General features: G+C 43.9%; 1 protein-coding gene across 1 annotated transcript in view; it reads right to left on the bottom strand.

Moving 5' to 3' along the window:
- The window catches only part of LOC306920619 (MAM domain-containing glycosylphosphatidylinositol anchor protein 1-like), a gene marked incomplete at both ends in the record, with an annotated part of 247,081 nt that overhangs the window by 163,664 nt on the left and 61,099 nt on the right, over positions 1-22,318 (bottom strand). Inside the window, one exon of the mRNA XM_079497429.1 lies at positions 923-1,097. Coding sequence (XP_079353555.1) covers positions 923-1,097 — 175 coding nt within the window. The remainder of the gene's footprint in view (positions 1-922; positions 1,098-22,318) is intronic.

The following is a 22,318-nucleotide window of genomic DNA, read 5'->3' as shown; positions in this document are numbered from 1 at the left end:
TCAATAAATATAATATTGATTCACCTAATGACTGCATGAGAAACAATAATGTATTAATGCTGGGTATTATAGTGTCTTCTCAGGTGTTGCATGTTATAAAAGAAAATGTGTTGTGAAAAGTTTTTGTTAGTACATGTCAATCATTTCTCTCTCTAAATTTGAGGAGGGTTAGTGCTAGTCCCAATTAAGGGACATACAGTATACTGTGCTGTCAATTGGTAGCTGTCCCATGTGCACTGACATGGTGTAGACAGTGTATAGACTCCTGTCTCTCATGCACTGTTTTATGATTGAAACCTGTCAAGGGGATTTATTTGACGCTTGCTTCTCTGCCTGCTTCCCTACTGTGAAATCAGTGACAACAGGGTTGAAATTGTAGTAGGCGGCCCACCATCCTCGTTGGGTAAAGACAGAATCTGGTTTATGAGCAGGACTGAGGGACTGGACCGTTGGTTGGTTGAGAAACAGTGGGCCAGGGAACACGTACCACCTGGTAGTAACATATTATCAACGACACTGTTAATCTATCGCACCAACTTCACCACTCCACAGGAGTATCTGACCAAATACATCTCTGTATAGAATCCTAGTTGAATTTAATCAAACATTCTATATACAGTGTATCAAAACACAATTTCAGGGGGAAAACAGCTGAATTATAGCTGGAGAGACAATTTGGAATTTGTTTGAAAGTTTTTGTTAGAAATACATTTTAAAGGAATACATTTTTTCAGATAGTCCTGTGGAAAGCCATGCCCTTGTAGAACTGCATCATTCAACTCTCTCTCTCTCTCTCTCTCTCTCTCCATCCATACATACAGTGGGAATGGCCAAAGTGGTGTTCAGCTGTGGTGAAGATGAAGTGGAAGGGCACTATGTACAGTATATAGATTTAGTTCTCTCTGTATCCCTCTCCACTTACACTGCACGTCTACACGGATGGACTTGATAGCAGCCACCCCCACCCCGTTGTCAGCCTTGCAGTAGTAGCGGCCCCCCTGCACTCTCTGGATGGCCTTGATACGCAGTGTCTCATTATAGATGGACGTCTCCTGGAACTTCTCCGACGCACTGCCTGCTGTCTTCGTCCACCTGACCTGGAGGGGGAGAGAGAGAGAGAGACAGAGAGAGAGAGAGAGAGAGAGAGAGACAGAGAGAGGGAGAGAGAGAGAGAGGGAGAGAGAGAGAGAGAGAGAGAGAGAGAGAGAGAGAGAGAGAGAGAGAGAGAGAGAGAGAGAGAGAGAGAGAGAGAGAGAGAGAGAGAGTTTTGAGTGTTTGTAAAAATGTGACCAGATTTGACTGAGAGACTGCCATCGCGCAAATTCCAGCTTTTCACCAGTAGAGCATGTCTGAAATAAGTAAATATGAAAAAAAAGCTTAAACATGTAGCTAGGTGTAATGTTAGAGACCACAAAAGTGAACCTTTCAAGCCTGTTTTCTCAACTCGCTGTTTTCTGCAAGACATTACTCTATAAGCCATATCTCCAAAACTAGTGGGCCAAACTGCACAAACAATGTCAATTTGAAGCTATATGATTCCCTGCTTTCATATGACATGAAAAAACGAAAATTAAAAAAAATCCAATGGCAGTCCCTCAGTCAAATTTAGTCACAAATGGTCTAAATGCAAACAAGCTGAACTGAAGTCAGAGAAGATGATAAGAGAGAAAGGCAATGTAATGAATTCAGTCTCTTTTGAAGGAACATCTGCCTTGCAAGACCACAGACACTTGTCTCTCACTGTGTTACCCATGCAGATCCATGCTGCCTCAGAGGCAGAGCATGTGAGCGGAGCCCGAGCGGGGAGCTCCAAAGTGCTTTGATTGCCACTCAAGACAATTTAAATTAATTATGAATTATCCTTTATAATGAATAAATAATTATAATATATTAATATATAATTAACTAGAAGAAGTACCCTTTGGGGCACACACACGTCTCCACCAAGATAAGAGCGTTTGTGATGTTTGGACAAAATGTGTTGGACTAATATAAACATGTGTTTTGATTTGTTGCAATATTGTGTCTCCTGGTGGTTCTAAATTATAACAGGGAAATGTAAAAGATATAGCACGTAAGTATATTCATAATGCTTAGTAATGTTATAAAGATGAATGCATGTTGTGTTTTACATAAGTCGGCCTCCAAAGAGCACATGTGAAAAATACAGAGCAAAGGTTTTTTCTTGGCCTCTAGGGAGTGTTTTATACAGGTTTATACAGATCGGTGCAGTTATAGGTAAAAACACGAATTGGCCAGTAATAGCACCACCATGAGGCTGATTAGAAAATGTTCGAGTGGCATTTCTTCCTCTGCCTAGTGGGAATGTGTGTGCAAAATTTCACGAAAACCACACGATGTGTTCATGATTTGCGGCATTTTGTTCAAAACGGAGCACTCCTGCGAACTTTGGAAGCCAATCTTAGCCAATCAGGATGGAGTATGAAAAATCTGAAATACTTTTTTTGTTTAATGGCTATAGAGAGACTGTGTATCAATTTGCGTGATGTTTGGACAAAACCTGTAGGTGTACTCTCCAAAAATATGTTTAGCAAAGATCGGCCTCCTGGTGGCACTATAACAGGCCCAGGTGAAATATTTGTGGTAGAGTTTCAGCTGTGGCATCCAGGGAGTGTTTGTGCAGAGTTTGGCTGCGATCAGGCCAACGGTGCCAGAGATGACCTGTCCACAGACGGACGGTCACACGGACGGACGGAGTATCCTGGTAATGACCAAGGAGTTAAGTTAGGGAGCTTCTTTCAGCCACATACAGACACACATTAAAACCAGGGCGCTGACCAGTACAACCGTATACTAATGGCCACAGAACAGCTCCACTGGGGCAGCCGGGGGTTCGGTGCCTTGCTCAAGGGCACTTCAGCTGTGTTGGTCAGTGGTGGCCAATCACTTCCTCATCCGGATTATTCCTGCCGGTCTGGGGAATCGGTCCAGGAACCTTCCAGCAACAAGTACACTCTACTAACCTTTAGGCCAACACTGCCCCAAACAATGAACAATGCCTATCTCTTAATGAAAAAGTATAGCCTAGTAATTCCTTAGGATTTGAAATAGGATGGCATGTGTTTGTGTTTCTCTTCGAGGAAGAGCATCTTGTGAGTTTGGAGTAGCATTTCTCCCTGTTCAACTGCACTCACATGCTCTTCACATCTTCCTACATCCCATAAATATATATATATCCCAAGTAAAATCCTGTAGATAAAGAGAGAGAGAGATAGACAGAAAGGCAGATACAATGCCTTGAATGAACAAACATATCAGCAGAAACATGAGAATTACTACATAGTGAATCTACTGTGATATGAAAAAGAATCAGTCAAACAGATCTTATCAGAGACTCACTGTATAGGAACTGAGTATAGATAAACCAGAGACAGTGCGATAGAGTAGACTATCAGATTAGAATAAGAAGGCATGCTGGAGACAGTGTGGGTCTCGGGAGGCTAACCATTTAGTCCAGTAATAATGTAATTTGACCTCTAACTAATTGCAAAAAAAACAAACTCAACTGATTTTGCATCTTCAATATATCCTGAATAACAGAAAGAAAGTTGCCTGGAATTGTTTGAGGGGAAAGTGTTGAAAATGGCCTGTACAGTGTGGCCACCATTGACATCCTATTATAAGGCAATATTTTCTAAATTTCCTTATGCTTTAAGTAGCATGTGACATATCAAACTAGGTTGTTGTCATGATGCTGAAGCCATTCCAAGCATTAGTTTTGCATAAAAACACTAATTGGGCTAAATTTGGCCATAGCAACTTGCCAAAATGTAATGAGGTCAGCACATTTGGGCAAGTTGCTATGGCCAAATTTAGCCCAATGAGTGTTTTTATGCAAAACTAATGCTTGGAATGGATTCAGCATCATGAAAACCCCCTAGTTTGATATGTCACATGCTACTTAAAGCATAAGGACATTTAGAAAATATTACCTTATAATAGGATGTCAATGGTGGCCACACTGTACAGGCTATTTTCAACACTTTCCCCTCAGACAATTCCAGGCAACTTTTTTTCTGTTATTCAGGATATATTGAAGATGCAAAATCAGCTGAGTTCGTTTTTTTTGCAATTAGTTAGAGGTTGATCCTGTATTTTCCATAGATTTCCTGTACTAATTGGCATATTTTCTGGGGGTGCCCAGTGATTAGAACCTTCTGGACAGGATTTCAGAGATCAATAAATACAATATTTGGTGCAAATTTGCCCTTAGAGTTTACTACATTATTTTTGGGACATGCAAATTTCCAGAGGGGAAGATCTGATGAATACCTATTCGGTATTCTGATATCTGCAAGTATTTACAGAACACTGGTTGCTTCCTGAGGCCCCCACCATAAAAGAATGGATAGATATAGTAAATTATATTTATAATATGGAACAGATCACTTTCTCTCTCAGACTGCAGAAGGAGACATTTATAAAGTTTTGGTCTAATTGGGTGGAATATATTATTCCTTTGCGACCAGATTTTGTAGCGGCAATGATTGAATGATTCTGTCTTACTCATGTCTCTTTTTTTTTGGTTCTGTTGTTTTTATTTTAATTACTGCTCACAGTTTCAAATACTCCCCTATGCCTCCCTATGAGTATTATATTATATTGTAATTTCTGTACACATCATCCATCTCTCCCATATGCTTTATTTTATTTATTTGTATTCTTTTTTTGTTCCTGTCTAAAAAATGAAAAAAACCTGTGGACAAAGAAACAATATTTGAAAAATGGTTGTATAATATGATTGTGATGTTCCCAAAAAAATAATGAAAAAAAAAAAAGAATAAGAAGGCAACACCAAAAACAACCGCTGTCAACAAAACTTATAAACAAAATGTTCTGCATGTCATTAAGAAAGTCCACCAGTCATATATTGAATGTTAATCTCATCATTTAATGAACGGGAAGTCATCAGTAAGTGGACAAATGATATGCTTTTCTATGAAAAGTGTTTCCTTTAGAACTAATGTTCTGTACTGTACTGTACTGTACTGTACACTTCATGTTGTATACTCAGACACTAATGTTCCCAAACATTAAATATATATGATAATATGTATGTCAGAACTTTAGATTTAGAGATGGGAGACTTGTCTTGTTAGTCAGAATTTACTGCCCGGGGGCTTTTCCAAAGATGGTGCCGGTCGAGTGAACCGACTTTGCCTATAACATGAAAATGATGTGAATGGCTGTCAGTGATGTGTGATCATCTACAGATTCTACACCACATCACTGATATAATCTCTGCTCTGTCGAATGGATGTGAATGACATTAGACGCTGTAGTGGGGCCATCCACGGTGCTAAACGGAGTGCATTAAGGCATCCTTCGAAGGCCTTTATATAAACAGATCAGATATATAAAAATCACACCCGTGTGAACTGAGTGGTGTAAGGTCTTATATAGACTGATCAGCTGTGGTCTGACGTAATGTCTGACGTAATGAAATCACACCCGTGTGAACTGGGTGACCATAGCAACCATGCTCATTTTTTTTGGTACAGACAGACAGACACGTAAACTAACAAAGCCAGTTGTAGGAGTGGTTTACACCACTCAAAAGGGCTACAGTAGAATCAGTACTACTGCTGTATGTATAAAAGTATCAGAAATGTGACCTCCCGCCTGGGCCGTGGCTCAGTGGTCCAGGCACCTTGGCTGGTAATCCAGTCTGGCAGTGTGCCGCGGGCTCGACTCCCGATCCCAACGGCCTTTACTGCATGTCTTCCCTCCATCTCTCTCCCCATTTCCTGTCTGTCAGGAAGGGACTGTCTGTCCCTCCATAAGAAAATAAATAAAATAAAGGCGAAAGCCACACAAAAAAAACATTTAAAAAAATAAAAATAAATGTGACCTCCCACAGGTAACAGACATGGTCAGAGAGAGAAGGATGAGGCTGGGTGGGCACTGTGTCAAACTGAGTCACACTGTCAAACTGAGTCACACTGTGTCAAACTGAGTCACACTGTGTCAAACTGTGTCACACTGTCAAACTGTGTCAAACTGAATCACACTGTGTCAAACTGAGTCATACTGTGTCAAACTGTGTCAAACTGAGTCACACTGTGTCAAACTGTGTCAAACTGAGTCACACTGAGTCAAACTGAGTCACACTGTGTCAAACTGAGTCACACTGTGTCAAACTGACTCTGTGGGAGCCAACCCAAGGCACCACCAGGAGGGGAAAGAGGTGCACGGCCTATAGTCCCAGTGTGGCGTGGCAACAGAGCCAGCAACACCGAAGAGCTCAAGAGCCCAATGCTGAATATAATAGGAGGGAGTGGAGGAAAGCAATCCACACTCTCGCGTTGCATCCCGTATATAAACAGAGTGCGCTAAGGCGTCTTGACAGGGTCTTTATGGTTCGTTCACGCTTCGGTTCTCCTATCAGTTCATGGGAGTTCACTGTTGTACAAGGAGCTACACCACGCTTTCATTTGATTAATCAAATGCACATACAGACAGTACACGCTCGGATGCACACCTCACACACATCTGTATGTGCCCGTGGAAGGACGCACGCACGCACACACACGCACGCACGGACACACACGTGTGTGCGTGTGTGCGTGTGTGCGTGCGTGTGTGAGTACGTGCACGTGTGTGTCCATTAATCCCTATTAACCTCTGTGTCTTATCAAGCTGGAAGAGACTGTGAGACATCATGTAGACAAAGAGGGCACAGCGGATAATGGGCTGAAGTGACTGATAGTGTGTGTTTAATTGTGTGTGCGTTTGTGCGTGCGTGCAATGCGTGTTTATCTACACGTGTGGTCTTGCTAGTATAGGCCAATGGCATCTGACTGTGCACACATGCACACAGGTGTGTGTGCGTGCGTCACGTGCGTGTGTGAGCGTGCGTGTGTGTGTGTGTGTTCCTCTATGTGTGTAGGTTATAAAGTAGGTTATGGATTATCGGATTAGCAGGGCCTGTTTGTTCAGCTCTGTTTGTGGGATGGATTTGGTTGAAGCAGACCACCATTGATCAAATAGCCACGGTGTGATTCTCCTGGATTCTCCTCTGTGTGTGTGTGTGTGTGTGTGTGTGTGTGTGTGTGTGTGTGTGTGTGTGTGTGTGTGTGTGTGTGTGCGTGCGCGTGCGCGTGCGTGTGCGTGTGTGTGTGTGTGTGTGTGTGTGTGTGTGTGTGTGTGTGTGCACGCTATAGGCTGAGACATCAGAAGGTTAATATGTGTCAACTGCTGACAGGTCATCTCTCTCTCTCTCTCTCTCTCTCTCTCTCTCTCTCTCTCTCTGTCTATCTCCACCTCCAGATGCCACTAGACCAGACAGGGTTGTTGTTATCACTGTCACCACTCAATACAACACTTCCTGACCTGGCATTTATCCCACACACTTAAAAAGGGGGCTTAGAGGCCATTCTGTCACATGTTCCTCCATGTATACATCACCTCAGTATATGTGATCAGCATGTATACAGTATTTCCGTGATTAGATAATATTCAGTCACAAAAAGAGCAACAAAAGGTATGGCTCCCCATATCTTGCAAGTATGATCGAACCCTACAAACCCTCCCGCGCACTCAGATCAGCCAATGCGGGGAAGCTGGAAGTGCCTTCACTAAAAACGCTGGGACAACGCTCCACACGTCCCAAACTCTTCTTCCTTCTGGCTCCAAAACTATATGGAATGCACTTCCCATTGCAATCAGAACTGCAGCCTGACTCCCAATCTTCCGCCGTAGTCTGAAAACCCACCTTTTCAGACTCCATCATGGCCCGTAGCACTTGCCCTATAGCCCCTTAGATAGAACTTTATGTAGACTTAGATAGCATTTTATACAGACTTATAGCATGTTACGTAGACAGCACTAGAATTGCATTTTATGTAGTCATAGTACTTTATATGTATAGTATAGTATGTATAGTTTATATGTATAGTTTCATTATATAGATATTCCACTGTTACGTTCTTAGCTTACGCAGGTTTCATGATAACTACTTTTTATGTATGTGATGTATTGCCATGCCTTCTGTTCTTGCTTATTGTAAGTCTGGATTAAGAGCGTCTGCTAAATGCCTAAATTGTAAATTGTATTGTATCGTCCTCCCAATATCGTGGTATTGATTAGTTAGTACTAGTAGCAGTATAGGCTACCCATTGTTGCAAAGTTGAAGTCAGTGTTTTACTGTTTGGAGGTAGCAAGATTCATGTACTTATTGGCCAGTTTGTGACACAGAAAATCATATAAGATGTTGGAATAAATACATAATTCCAGATTTTCTGACTGTAACAAAACACAAAGAATGAATGAAACATTTATAAACCGTTACCAGACTGATCACCTCACGTGAATTAATGTAGGCCTATACTGTATATCCCCATAGCTGCCAGACTACTATTTAGATCTTTAGTTGGAAAACTGCAGAGCAATGGCATATCACAGTTTTGAACTATTCTTCATCATGTAAAAAAAGCCTGAATGCAGTCATGCAGATATAAGCATTTCTGTTGCATATAATATGACAAATAGTTTCTCAATTTCCCTTTTGTTTGTGGGGCGTTTTTGCAACCATAATGGAACCAAATTAACCCCTCCTGACAGGCGCTAACCCATTCTGGACGGGAACCCCTTTTGGTGTTTTAACTAAGCATTATGTTATGCTTTAGCTATTGAAAAATAGCAGATCTACAAGCTCATAGCGCGCCACCGAGTGGCGTGCTACGAGCTTGTAGGTCTGCTATTTTTGAAAAATCGTAAAAATGCGGCACACGTCAGGCCTAAATGGGATAAATGATCAGCATTTGTATTCTTTATTTTCTTTGGTGTGAATATAAAAAATATGGTTTATGATCGTTGGGGGGGGGGGGGGGGGGGGGTCATACATTTTCCTCCAGTCTCTGAGGGCGGGTCCCTAACACAATTTGGAGGCTGGGGGGGACCAGTCCCTTACTTTATACTAGTCATAGGTCTTGTTGAAACAAATATTGTCATTGGTTCAATATTTATAAAAATGCTGACCTATGGAAATGACAGTGATATTTGACGGAAACAAATGATCCATCTCTTTGCTATCGTGCTTACCTATTGTAATACCCTCTTTTTGTGTTTTGTGTTTTTTCACTTTCTTTTTTTTCTCTTTTCCTTTGTTAAGTGTTTTGTATTGATTGTACAGTTAGGACCCTCTCGAAAACGAGATACCATATCTCAACGGGGTATTCCTATAAATATAGAGTTTCAAACAACAAACAACAACAAAACCACACATACACACATAACCACTTTCACTTTCAAACTTAGAAGAGCTCACGATGTTCCGCATTGTATCAGATCGTGCTGCATATCTTACTTTTGTGTGACACTATCAATGAATATGGTGCAAAGAATATGTCAATATTAGTCAGTGTGGGTGTTTGTTCACAGTGTAAAAGTACAGACTGAATTATTATTCCTTCACAGCGCTGTATGTTGTGGAGAGTCTTTAAGGTTAAGTCCTTAAATAACACACTGAGGCAGAGAAACAAGAACTGCATTACTGCCGTTCAATGTACTTCAGTCCATTGCATTGTCATAAACAGAAAGCTGGAACAAATTGACCGATTCTGGCAGTATATGATTTGTCTCTTATTCCCTCAGTAGGCCACCATGCACCAGGCAGGCAAGGACCACCCACTGTCTTTAAAAAAAGGAAGCTGGCTCTTCTCAGACATCTTTTCCGAAGTGATTCTTGAATCATTGCCAGCAGAGTCAACCATACAGCAGTTTATCCATCCAACTGGCTCAGTTACAGTGAATCCGCTTAAAACGATAATCCTGTTATGTGGGAACAGTGTTTGGCACGGACGCAAACCCTCACACAAAAAATAAAGACGTTTTTTGCGCGCACGCATGCAGGCAGGCATGCAAGAACGCACGCCCACAGAGCCAGACACACACTTACATTTACACGCAGACAGACACATCTGCAGATAAGCGGGAGTGGGAAGGCATCAAGGCATAGAGAAATAGGGAAAGAGTAAAAAACTAAAGGACAGAAGGTAAATGAAATGAAGTTTTCAAATCTGTGCGTGCGTGCGTGCGTGCGTGCGTGCGTGCGTGTGTGCGTGCGTGCGTGCGTGCGTGCGTGCGTGCGTGTCCAGAAATGGACCTGCCCTCATGGTCGGAGAACTACAAAGGAACCATCCACACTCAAAAACAATAAATGAAGAGGACTGGATCATCACCTAGATCTGCATATATGGAGCCGTCCAGCCACTACATCTGACCTCAAACCCTTAGATCTCCATATGGAGCTGACCTGTTCTGACATTCCATTATGTTGACCCTCCCCACCTGTCCTTCCTCTTCGATATCTCCCTTTTGACTGATACCTGTCCATTTAAACTCTATTATTAGAGTTTTGCCGGCAGCCGGCAAAAACTGGAGTTCTCAACAGGCCCGAAAATGAAGTCCCGGCCCTACCTACACTGCCACCGATGCCACCCTTAGATCTCCATATATGGAGCTGACCTGTTCTGGCATTCCATATGTTGATATGACCTCATCAAACTCTGTACAATCAAGACACGCTTCATATGGCCAGACCCCATCAAACTCTGTACACTCAAGACACTGCCCCCGCTGCCACCCTTAGATCTCCATATATGGAGCTGACCTGTTCTGATATTTCATATGTTGATCTGACCAGGGTTGGGAAGTAACGGAATCAGAGTAAAAAAATAGGGTAACTGTAACGTCTTAGAGTACGTAAAATGTGTAATCTGGATTACAGTAACGGGCGTATAGTAACGGGGGTTACAGGCTTGATTACAATCTCCCATTCCCCTCATCAATTTTAGGGCTACAAATAAGTTAAAACGCCAAACAAACAATACAATAATCAAGTCTTAATAGTAGGCCTACGCATGCATGGCACATGATGCGCTGTGTGTGTGTCGCTGCTGCTGCCCACTGTGCAGTGAGTGAACACACAGGCTCGCGCAGCTCGGCTCCAACGCGAGCCACATCGGTCCCAGGCAGTGGTTTCCCCCGCCGTCAGACTCCCCAGTCCCGACCCATTATATTATATTATATTATATTATATTTCATTTTCTTAAACGGTTAGTCCCAATACTTGATTCTGATTGGCTGGTTACCGTCACGTTTCACCGATAACCCACACCTTCAATCACTTTATATCATTCCCAGCTGATTCCGCATCTCTGTAGCTGTACTGGGGAAGGGGAGCGCTTGATTGCCTTACGAACCCATGCCGTGCGGGCGTCTAAGCACCGCCCGGCTCATATGACTGTGAATGTGTGGCTCCAGGCAGCCCCGTAAAGACATCAAGCGCTATTCTCCCGTCACAGTCTACTTGCCGAGCAAAACAAGGAAGTGATGTGGCTCGCTCTGGTGGCGCAAAGCGTAGCTACTTTTGTGAATTTAATAGTTTTATTAGGTTAATATGTTTGTAACCGTTTTAGAAAAGCAATAAGCCACTCGAGGCCCCAGCTTACCAGGTATTTTACAATGGCTGGGAGGTAAAAGACCTTCCGCTGCGCGTTGGGTCTGCCTACACCTCCCAGCCATTGTAAAATACCCGATAACCTGAGACCTCTCGTGGCTTATTGCTTAAATATAGTGCTGTGATCTGTAACCAGCGGACAATGATCTGTATCTTACTGTACTGTACCCAGGGACAGTGAGAGGAGGCGCCGCGTCGGGGTGGACTGACTGTGGAGCGATCTGGGTGAGATTATGACGGGGAGTGAAAAAATTATATAAAAGACACCGTTAAAATTTTACACTTTAACACTAGTAGTAGTAGGCTCGCTAAAAACCATAACTGGACATAATAATAACACGCAGCGGGGTGTAATCAGCCCTCGACAGCTTCACAGTGTGGTGGTGGTGGTGGTGGTGGTGGTGGTGGTATCATGTAGATGTAGTGTAGAATCAAACGGCATACAAATCCAAAGAGTTTCAGTTGAATCAGTTGTAATTAAATCTGCGATTAATTTCAGCTGTGAACAATAGATAGATATTGCGCTGGGTCGCGCATTGCAAAGTGAAACAGTCTGAAACTCATCAGCTCCGTTGCGCTGTTGTGTGCGTGTGCGTGTGCGTGTGCGCCTGCCTGCCTGCCTGCCTGCCTGCCTGCCTGCCTGCCAGCCAGCCAGCCAGCCAGCCAGCCAGCCAGCCAGCATGGTTGTTTTTCACCACCTGTGCGCAACCTAACACACACACAAACACACACGCACATATTAACTGTATATATGATGATTTCGGGTGTGCCAGTACAGTACAGTACAGTACAGTACAGTACAGTACAGTAACAGTACAGTACAGTACAGTACAGTACAGTACAGTACAGTACAGTACAGTACAGTACAGTACAGTACAGTACAACCGTTTCGGACACGGGGTGGCACGCCGGAACCGGCCCGCCCCGTGTCCGTCTGGAACTCCCCCCCCCCCCCCCTCTATGTCAGCTACATATTCTACCCCCCCCCCCCTATGGGACGTTTATCTGCCAGCTACGTGTATATTCGTGGCGAAAGATAAACAGCGTGAGCTAATGCTAATAATATCCGATCGTTACAATGGTGGACTCAAGGCTGGGAAACAGGAAATGAACACGAGGAAAGATCAAAGAATCCCCCGGCAAGTCGTATCTACACTCTGCTGCCACCTAGCGTGGCAAAAAAAAGTTAAAAGGCTATTCTAATTCAAGATGGCTGGACGGTGTATTACAAACAGGCAAAGTAGTTGATCCCATAGTGCAAGTAGCCTCGGTCCCAGGCTTACTTATCTGCGAAAAGAAAAGCCTGGTCATAATGTAAGGCAGAGAAGCTATCGGCGGATGTATCCTCCGGAACATCCGTCAGATGTATTTCCCCCGGATACGATATTTTCCCGACCAATCACAACACTTGTTTCGTTCGCGAAGAATGTAAACTGATTTGTAAAGCATCAAGGTAATTTCCTTGGGCGTTACTTCCGCTAAAATCCTGCAACTTTCGCCCAAACAAATGATAGTCTTTTCAGCGTAGGTCTTGCCCAGGGTGTAGTGCAAGGGGACATGGCGACTGACTATGATTGACCGAGACACAACCAGCCAAATTTCACAATAAAGGTATAAAACAAGCCATTGCAGTTGGACTTTAAAGCAGAAACCAAATGAGCAGTTGTCCAGGCTGTGGAGCAGAGACGACACGGAGTTCAATAAATATGACTCGGTGATATTGAACACGGAACACCTGTTTGTACCTGAGTCACCTGAACCTGATGAACATATCACTGTCCTGACTCTGTAATGGGACGTCCCATCTGCTGATCAAGTTACACTTACATCTGAAAGCTTAGAGGAGAAGGTCAGAATGATGATGATGATGATGTTAATAAAGTAAGATTCTAAACTACGTCCGTCTATAGACAAAGACCTAGGGACGGATTAACCCCCAAGAGGGCCCCTGGGCCGGTAATTTTTGCAGGGCCCCCTGCAAATCGTGTTTTCCGTGTTTTTATCATCTTTTTTAAATTTAACAAAATCAATGGCCAATGAAGGACCCTTTTCAGGGCGGCAAACCTAGTGCAACACGGTCCAATTTCCCCGAAGGGCCCCTGAGAGCCAAGGGCCCCTGGGCCACGGCCCCACTGGCCCAATGGCTAATTTGTCCCTGCAAAGACCCGCCAATGGTAACATCCCCGCCTGCCTCTGGTCTTCATCGGGTCTCAGAGACCCGATACATTTTCTGATACAAGTTCTTAATTTGTCACTGCTGTTTGATCTGCAGCACTGATTAATGTCATTTATTTGTATGTGTAAATTTGAAAGGTCTCTTTTCCCTATCATCTTTATCCTTTTTAGTATAATAGTATTAGTTTACTATAATTAGATTAATACACGATAATCAACACAAACACTATATTTACAACACACCCAAATCAAATCATATTACGGCGTACGTGTTGAATCAATTATTCAATCAAAGCCAACGGCTGCATCCTGGAGCATCATCTGTCGTGCGTGCCAAGCTGTCATTCTCTGTCCCGTGTATTATACAGTACCGTACAGTACCGCACAGTACCGTACAGTACCGTACTTGTATAAGTTGTATAATATTTCCCACCACAGAGTAACCTCGTGTCAGTGTCACCAGACTATCCAGCATCCACCATAGCTATCCACCTCGGAGGTCTGGTAAGACGGGCAGTGTCGGTAAGCCAATCAGAGGCTGGCGGGGCATTACCATGTCTATAGAGCGTCGCAGTCCCGCCCCCTCGAGAGACCCGGAAAAGAAATCCCCGTTCATTTTCCTCATAGACTTTTCAGAAAGCCAACTCTTGTCGTGACAAATCATGAAAACAAACAAAATTTTTCGGGCTGAACAAATAATTAGAAAGGCAGGTTTTTTGTTATTATTTGTTTGGTCCAAAATATTGTGTTTGTTGGCTTTGTACGACGCTTATAAGGTCTTTAAATAAATACGTTTTGAAATGTCTATGGGAAAAATGCATTGGGAACTATTTCCTGGGCCTGGCGTCGTCATGAAAGGGGGCGGGACTGCGACGCTCTATAGGCAAGGCGTAGTTTACAATCATGCACGTTAATAAATGCTGCTGGCGGTGGATCTTTGTAAAGAACTAGAGCGGTGCCCATTGTGCACTGGCCTACTTGGAACGATGCAAGTTGGAAATGCATGCCCCACCCAGTTATTATGTTTGTTTGTGTCCCTTTTATGCCCTGCATATATGGAGTTATTTTTCAGGCATGCCCAAATATGGAGTCAGAACAGGTGTTCTGTGTGTGTGTGTGTGTGTGTGTGTGTGTGTGTGTGTGTGTGTGTGTGTGTGTGTGTGTGTGTGTGTGTGTGTGTGTGTGTGTGTGTGTGTGTGTGTGTGTGTGTGTGTGTGTGTGTGTGTGTACACGCGTGCGTGCGTGCGTGCGTGCGTGCGTGCGTGCGTGCGTGCGTGTGTAATTTGGAGTTTTCATTCAGTTTGCTGCCATGTTTAATACAGACACTCACTCTTTTAGGAGATTGATTTGGAGATGGATTTATGCAGCCTAATCGCTCTCTCCCTCTCCTCCCCTCTCTCCCTCTCCTCCCCTCTCTCCATCTCATCTCTCCGCTTCTCCCGCTCGCCCGGGTTCCATCCCTCACCTGCCTCTCGCTCGTCCATTTATCCTCGTCATCTCCCTCCCTCTCTCCCTCTTCTTATGTGCTCTCTCCCAACCCCTCTACCTTTGCCTCTCTCTCCTCTCCTCTTTTCCTCTCCTCTCAGAAGGGGTCATGCTGTGATCTCATTTGTGTCTGGTTCTGGTTCCAGATTGGCTTCACTTTCAGTCTCTATCGATTGTCCTCTGCTCAGCCCTCAAGGACGGAAACCCAAACCCTGAATCCCCCGACCGCAGCCCCCCCCTATCCCTCCACCTGACTCCCTGACCCTGTAACTCTACCTCCTCCTCACCCCCCCCCCCCCTCCTCTCCTCACCACCCCCCCCTCCTCTCCTCACCCCCCCCCCCCCCCCCCCCCTGCCCACAGTTTCATTCCTCCTACTTTCATCTGCTCTGCCTCACCTTTCCTCTGCATTCTTGTTTCCTCTCCTCTCCTTTGTAAATCCATCACACACACGCACGCACGCATGCACGTACACACGCACGCACGCAGACATACATACACACACAGGTCTCAAGGTTGCGGTGACCAGCAGATCCATGAATAAATAATAAGAAGGTAGGAATCACTTTCAGAAAAACCATTTACCCTTCTATTGTGTTTCTAAAGAAAGTGTGCGTGTGTGTGCACGCGCACTGTGAGGCTGCGTGCGTGCGTGCCATGTGTGTGTGTGTGTGTGTGTGTGTGTGTGTGTGGGGCTGTGTGTGAGAGAGTTTGTTAACTAAAAGCCTCATCCCTGCAGTGAACCTGAGAGCTGTTATACAAACCCCCCGTGACCTCAACACTTTACTTTCTACCGCTCATTCTTTCCTTGTTTCATATTGTTTTGATCTGTGTCTTTCTCTCCCCCTTAGTCTGAGAAAGCGAGGCCAGCAGCATTGGACAATCTCAGTACTTGAGAGACAAAGTATAGACACAAATATTGTCACGATGTGACACATTATGAACTTGTAGATCAATTTTTCACTATTCCAAATGTGCCTTTTCCCTCAAAGTCAATCTTTCAAATGCAGTGGAGTGAAAATCATACGAAAAGTAAAGATACTCAAATAATGTTGCTTACAGTAAGTACAGTAGTAAATGTAGCCTACTTTGTTATTTTCCAACGCTGAGTAAGGGACAGTGAGAGAGTGGCAGTCTGGCAGACAGACAGTGACGTACAGTAATACTGCGTTCACACTGGTATAAGATACAAAGTGACACAGCATACCAGACGGTTGAAGTGTCGATCAACACGCTGATGTCATCAAGCGTGTGTCCGATGAGCGAGAAAAATATCAAGGAAAATGGAGCCAAAAACACAGAACTATGGCTCACGGAAATGATTAATTTACCCCGTTACAAGCAAGAGTTGTTGTAGTGTTGTATATTCACATTTAAGTCGTATTAAAACACCCGGAGACAGCACTGCTTTGTACTCTTTACTGGTCAGCGTTCAATGAATCAAAACACAGCCATGTTGCATGTAATCACCTCCACTTGTGTGTTAATCACATATGATACACCTGTGTCTAACATCCTGGTACGTTATGAGTGACAATACAATACAAGTGGTACTGGGCACTACAGTTGTGTGGAGAGCAAAGGTGAGTGGAAATGGCTTTGTACTGTAGCTGCATGAAGCCAGCTCAACTTGGAGATTTGTAGATTTTGTAGCAGGTACAAAACACTTTGTATATCTTCATGCCGCTGTATCCAGATACAGAGAGGGACGTGAGCTATAACATAGCGGCTTTTTTTCACACAGGCATTCATGTTGACATGGAGAGTTGGAGACTATGGGGCATATTCACTAAGCAGGAGACTACATTCATGTTGACATGGAGACTATGGGGCATATTCACTAAGCAGGAGACTAATTGCCACATTTCAATTCAGCGGGGCATTTACGAAACCTGATGTCGCCTCCCCGAAGACCTCTGACGCAGATAGCGTCTCTGCCTTAGGTTGCGACAAGGCTTTTTTCTCTTCGCAGATGAGTACGCCTGGGACTGAGGCTAGATCGCCATTGTATAATATGAATAGATAGATATAGAAGATTAAATTATAGTGACCACCAGCCATGATCCATCAGCTCTACAGTCTCTACTCCCATATTACTGCAACCCAACATGAGAACACTCTGAAATATGTACATTAGGCTTATATACGTTAACCCAAAAACTTTTATTTAATTTCACCAGTCCAGAACAAAGCTCCAATGCTGCACCAATTTAGGAAATAGGGACAGACGCCATATACGGTCTAAAAATCCTGCAAAGACTTCATAAATCAAAAGACACACACGTGCGAGCGCGCACACGCACACACACACACACACACACACACACACACACACACACACACACACACACACACACACACACACACACACACACACACACACACACACACACACACACACACACTTTATATCAAAAACAGCCCACGGTGAGTTTTAGATGATGTAACTATACTTCTGACTGTTGGTGTGAAGCTTGGGGATGGTGTGAAGCTAAGGTTTGTTCACAGGGCAGTAATTGAAGTAGAGAGATACAATGAAGACAAGAGGATAGTGGAGGAGGAATAGATGAAGGCAATACAAACAACCCCCCCCCCCCCCCCCCCCCCCCCCAAAAAAAAAAAAACGAGAGATAATGACCAATAGACAAAAAGAGATGAAGAGACAGGATGATTAGACAAACGCAATAAGAGGAAATGAGAGAGAGATAGAGAGAGAGAGAGAGAGAGAGAGAGAGAGAGACCTTGATTCTATGCTCCTAACCTACCATAAAATGAACAACACTCATGCCCTTCTGTCCTTCTGTCTGTCTCATCCATTGTTTCTCCTCAATGAGTTGACCAATCGATCTAAACTTTGGCATGAAGGGAGTGAGGAAGGTGATTTTTTTTTTTACTTTTCCCAAATAAGCTGTTTATTGCAATTTTGGGGGAAACTCACTCAATACATGTGGAAATGGTAGAAGGGATAATACGACAGTAGTTCCAGGGTGATGGGTATATGTTTCCATTTGTGCTCTCCTCAGTGGCATGCTATACACCTGGGCTCTGTGCTATAGACAAATTCAGAAACGGGTCTCACGGTCGCTTCTTACGTATTTCCTGTAGGCGGAGCCGACATAGCTGCGGTGTAAACCTGCACCTCTTCTACTACAGTGACCGGTAGAGTGACTGATGTTGGTCTGCTCAAACGTTACTCTTTTACCTGCTTTTTACTAACACTAACTTTATAAAAATGCCCAGAACATCAATGAATTCCCAGAACATCGATGAATGCTAGCAGAGGCTCAATTGCTGCAAAGTTCTCAAGTACTTTGCAGCAAACATGTCAAGGCCGGGCTGTGTTGTTGTTGCTTATGCACACGTATGTAGTCAATAAAGCACAGAGATAGAAGCCTTAATTACAAAACATATAGCAATTGTGTTGGTAAGAACATGCTTCTCTACAAAGTCACGTCAGTTATATTTACAAAGCACATTTTATTAACATCTCCTAAAGTTAAGCAAAAATCAGCCGCTTTCAGGATCAAGAAAAGTGAAGTGTGGTGGAGGGAATAGAAGGATGAAAGACAGAAAGAGAGAGGAGACAGAAAGAGAGAGACAGACAAACAAACAGAGAGAGGGAGAGACAGGCGTATAGGGATCAGGTTATCAATATAGCTTGTGGAGGAGAAACCCTGTAAGCCCAGAGGGACACAATCCCAGAATGCAGCAGTGTTCTGCTGAGGACAGGTCAGAGAAGTTTCAATCTCAGAATGCAGCTTCTGACCGTTGTTGTTGTGGAGCTTGAATATGGGGGAGGGGATGCAGGAGTTAAAGAAAAGCAGAGGTTTGATCGCAGGCAGCAATAGAAGAGGAGAGAATGAGAGATATACAATGTAGACATGAGGACGATGTATAGATGAAGGCAATCAAACAACAGAATGACCAAGAGACAAAAAGAGATGAAGAGATAGAATGATTAATAGACAGAGAGAGAGAGAGAGAGAGAGAGAGACTTTTGACTTTTTATAAAACCTTTTTATTTACAAACTAAAAAAGAACAGCAAAAGCTTTACTTGTTTTCAGTCAAACATGGCATCTTGCATACAACTCGAAACAAAAAAACAAAACATCATTATTCATATTCAAAAGACCATTGCTGCAACAAACCAGTGCAGAGGGTTCAGCCAGTGACATGCTGCTGCTGCCCCTGAACCCCCCCTATACGCCGAGTCCTCCTCCACACCCAGCCCGTCTCTGGACACAACACAACAGTACAGTACAAGTCCACTTTCCTCTCCCCTCCTGTGATTCTCATGTTCAGTATCTTTCATAGATAGTTTTTCGATGCACAGTTCTGGGAAACAACCCACACGGCAAGGTGATATCAGCCCCAACAGATCAGCTATTGCTCCTGCATCCACCAAGCTCTGACCAGCTACATCCAACAGCTCCACCATGACCACTGTCACACAGGCTGTGAGTGAGCCTCGATGTTGGCATGTGATGAAGGTCCATCCTGGCCCTTCCAACGAGAGGTCCGTCTGAGAATCCGAGTCTACACGTAGCACTCGTAGCGGGCTCCAGCCGCTCCACCATTGTTCAGTCAACCAAAGCCAACCCACCTCACAAGTGGCCGGCTGTTTCATTGTCCAGTTAATCTTCATGTCCATTAAAGACAGAACCAAATGCAAAAGAGGACCCAGCGCACAGAAGGAACCCAGCGGCACCACCACCATCACCATTCTAATTCCGCATCAATCCTCTGCACCAGTTTCTTCACTCTGAAAATCTCTTGCCTGGTAAAGCATACTCCTTCTGCTAACTTCATGTTTTGCCTGGCAGCCTTCACAAAACCCTTACTATCTGGGAAGTACTTTTCAACATCGATCAGTCTCTTGTTTTTTGTTTTCTGCAAAAAACGTTTCATTTCTGACACCCCATAGACATTTTTCTTTTTTACACATGTTTCATCATCGCTCACCCAACCACAAGTACTATCGTCTGAATTGAGTTCACTTTTCCCCTCGGTCACTTTTTTTGCTTTTGTCCCATTTGAACCTTTTGCCTTTCTTTTCTGCCCCACCACCTTCACCCCTTCCTCCTCAGCCCCCATCTCCATGTCAGCTACTTTAGCCCCTCCCTCCTCCACTTGACTGACAGGAGGACTACTGTCCTCTTGGGAACTTGTGTCAGCCACAGGTTCAGCATTAACCATTTCTCCTTCACCTCCACTGTTTTCCTGCTGGCTATTTTCTTTTTCCCCTTCATCTTCACCTGTTTGCTCAGTTCCCCCCCCATCTTTATTGACATTCTCTGCCAACAGCTCGGGTTCAGCATTTACTCCTTCATCTTCACCCACCTGCCCACTCCCAGTACCATCCCCATTAACGTTTCCCATCTCCTTTTCAACATTTTTTCCCCAGGGATTACTCCCCCTCCCCCCCCTGGTAGCATTGCTTGTCCCCTCGCCAGAGTCAACAACCCTCTCTGGACAGGACCTTATCAAGTGCCCTTCCACCCCACAGCCAAAGCACTTCATATTCTCGGTTGTAGCAAATAAAGTGTATTCAAAATTGTCGACTTTGATCTTAAAGCCTGTAATCAGCTCTTTACTCCTGTTTCTCAAAATCATGAACAGCATTCTCCTGTGAGAAACAACATGTCGCAACTCAGGTGATTTACACCCTGACGGGAGCTTTTTAATCGGCGACACCACCTTCCCAAACTTGGTCAACTCTCTCACTATCAGTTCATCATCAATGAATGGGGGGACGTTTGACAGAAACACTTTACTCGATGGCATTGCGAGTGGCGTTACTTTCACAAGCGTGCCCTTTATCTCAACGCCCCTCTCGATCACAGCGTTTGCTTTATTCATCCCATCGACAAAAATCACAACGCCACCATTCATTCTGGCAGCAGATTTAACGCTAGCGGGTCCGACTACTTTTGCGACCGCTAAACTGCAGTCCTCTACAGAGCACGGGAAAGCTGGCGAGATCTTAAAACCATGCTTCCTTGTGAGAGTTGTGAAAGCCATGGCGACGCTGAAAGCCGTCAGCGAACAGCAAACACAAAACCACCAACAGCAGTTTAAACACTAGACCAGTGCAAAAAGCGCAAAACCCAACACTAGCGAGATAGAAGAGCAAGCATAGACAGAGTATAGATAGACCAAACACTCACTCCGTAACCTCACTCCGCACCACGCTCCTCACTCACACACATCCGCACGAGAGAGAGAGAGAGAGAGAGAGAGAGAGAGAGAGAGAGAGAGAGAGATCAATCATTAGATGTTTCTCTGTATGGATCAGGGTTAGACCATCTAGGCCAGGTCAGGTAATCAATCAGACTTGATAAAAGATTGGATACATCCTCAATCAGACTCATTCTCTCTCTTTATTGGCCTGGCCTCAGTGCTCAAATTGGGTTGTGCTTCAAATTTGGAGATATAGGGGATCTTTAATCCCACCAATTCAAATCGCCCAAAGAGAGTGGCACTAGGGCATTCACTTCTAGTCATTTTTACTAGTTGACTAGTTGCCTAGTTTACTAGTCGACTAGTCGACTACTTGTTTAACCACCTACAGTATTATGTTAAAAAAATGTTTTTATTTTGGAAATACATATATGTACATTTAAAAAACTGTGTACATTGGTGACTATAACTATAATCTACCTGATCTTGGGGCCTACAAAACCGGGGAAAAAAATAAAAAAAAATAAACTTTTTTATTTTTTAGTCAACTAGTACCAACAAGGTCGATTAGTGGATTTACTAGATGCCCTAAGTGGCACCCTAGGAAACACTTTGCTTTAGTCTTGGAATATTTTGTCTCAATTTTGCTTGTTTCACTTCAATTCACCTCTTTGCCTTTGAATTGAACAGAATTTAAAATGAGGGAGAGGGAGGCATAGGGATCGGGTTATCAATATTCCGTAGCTTGTGGAGGGTGTAGAAGAAACCCAGTAAGCCCAGAGGGACACAATCCCAGAATGCAGCAGTGTTCTTCTGAGGACGAAGACTTTTAAAAAAAAACTATGACTAAAACATTAACAGTAATACTGCCAGTATGGAAAAGCCTGGTGGCGTGAAATTACTGAGGAACAAAAAGTTGGTTCAATCTCAGAAGAGGACGGAGGAACAGAAGGTTCTAGAAGGCACAGAGAGGTCATCACAGTTCACTTTGCATTG

The sequence above is a fragment of the Electrona antarctica genome, assembly GCF_951216825.1.
Source record: "Electrona antarctica genome assembly, chromosome: 3".
Classification (NCBI taxonomy): Eukaryota; Metazoa; Chordata; class Actinopteri; order Myctophiformes; family Myctophidae; genus Electrona; species Electrona antarctica.
Note: the sequence above shows the minus strand (reverse complement) of the source record. Positions and strands in the feature narration are given on the sequence as shown.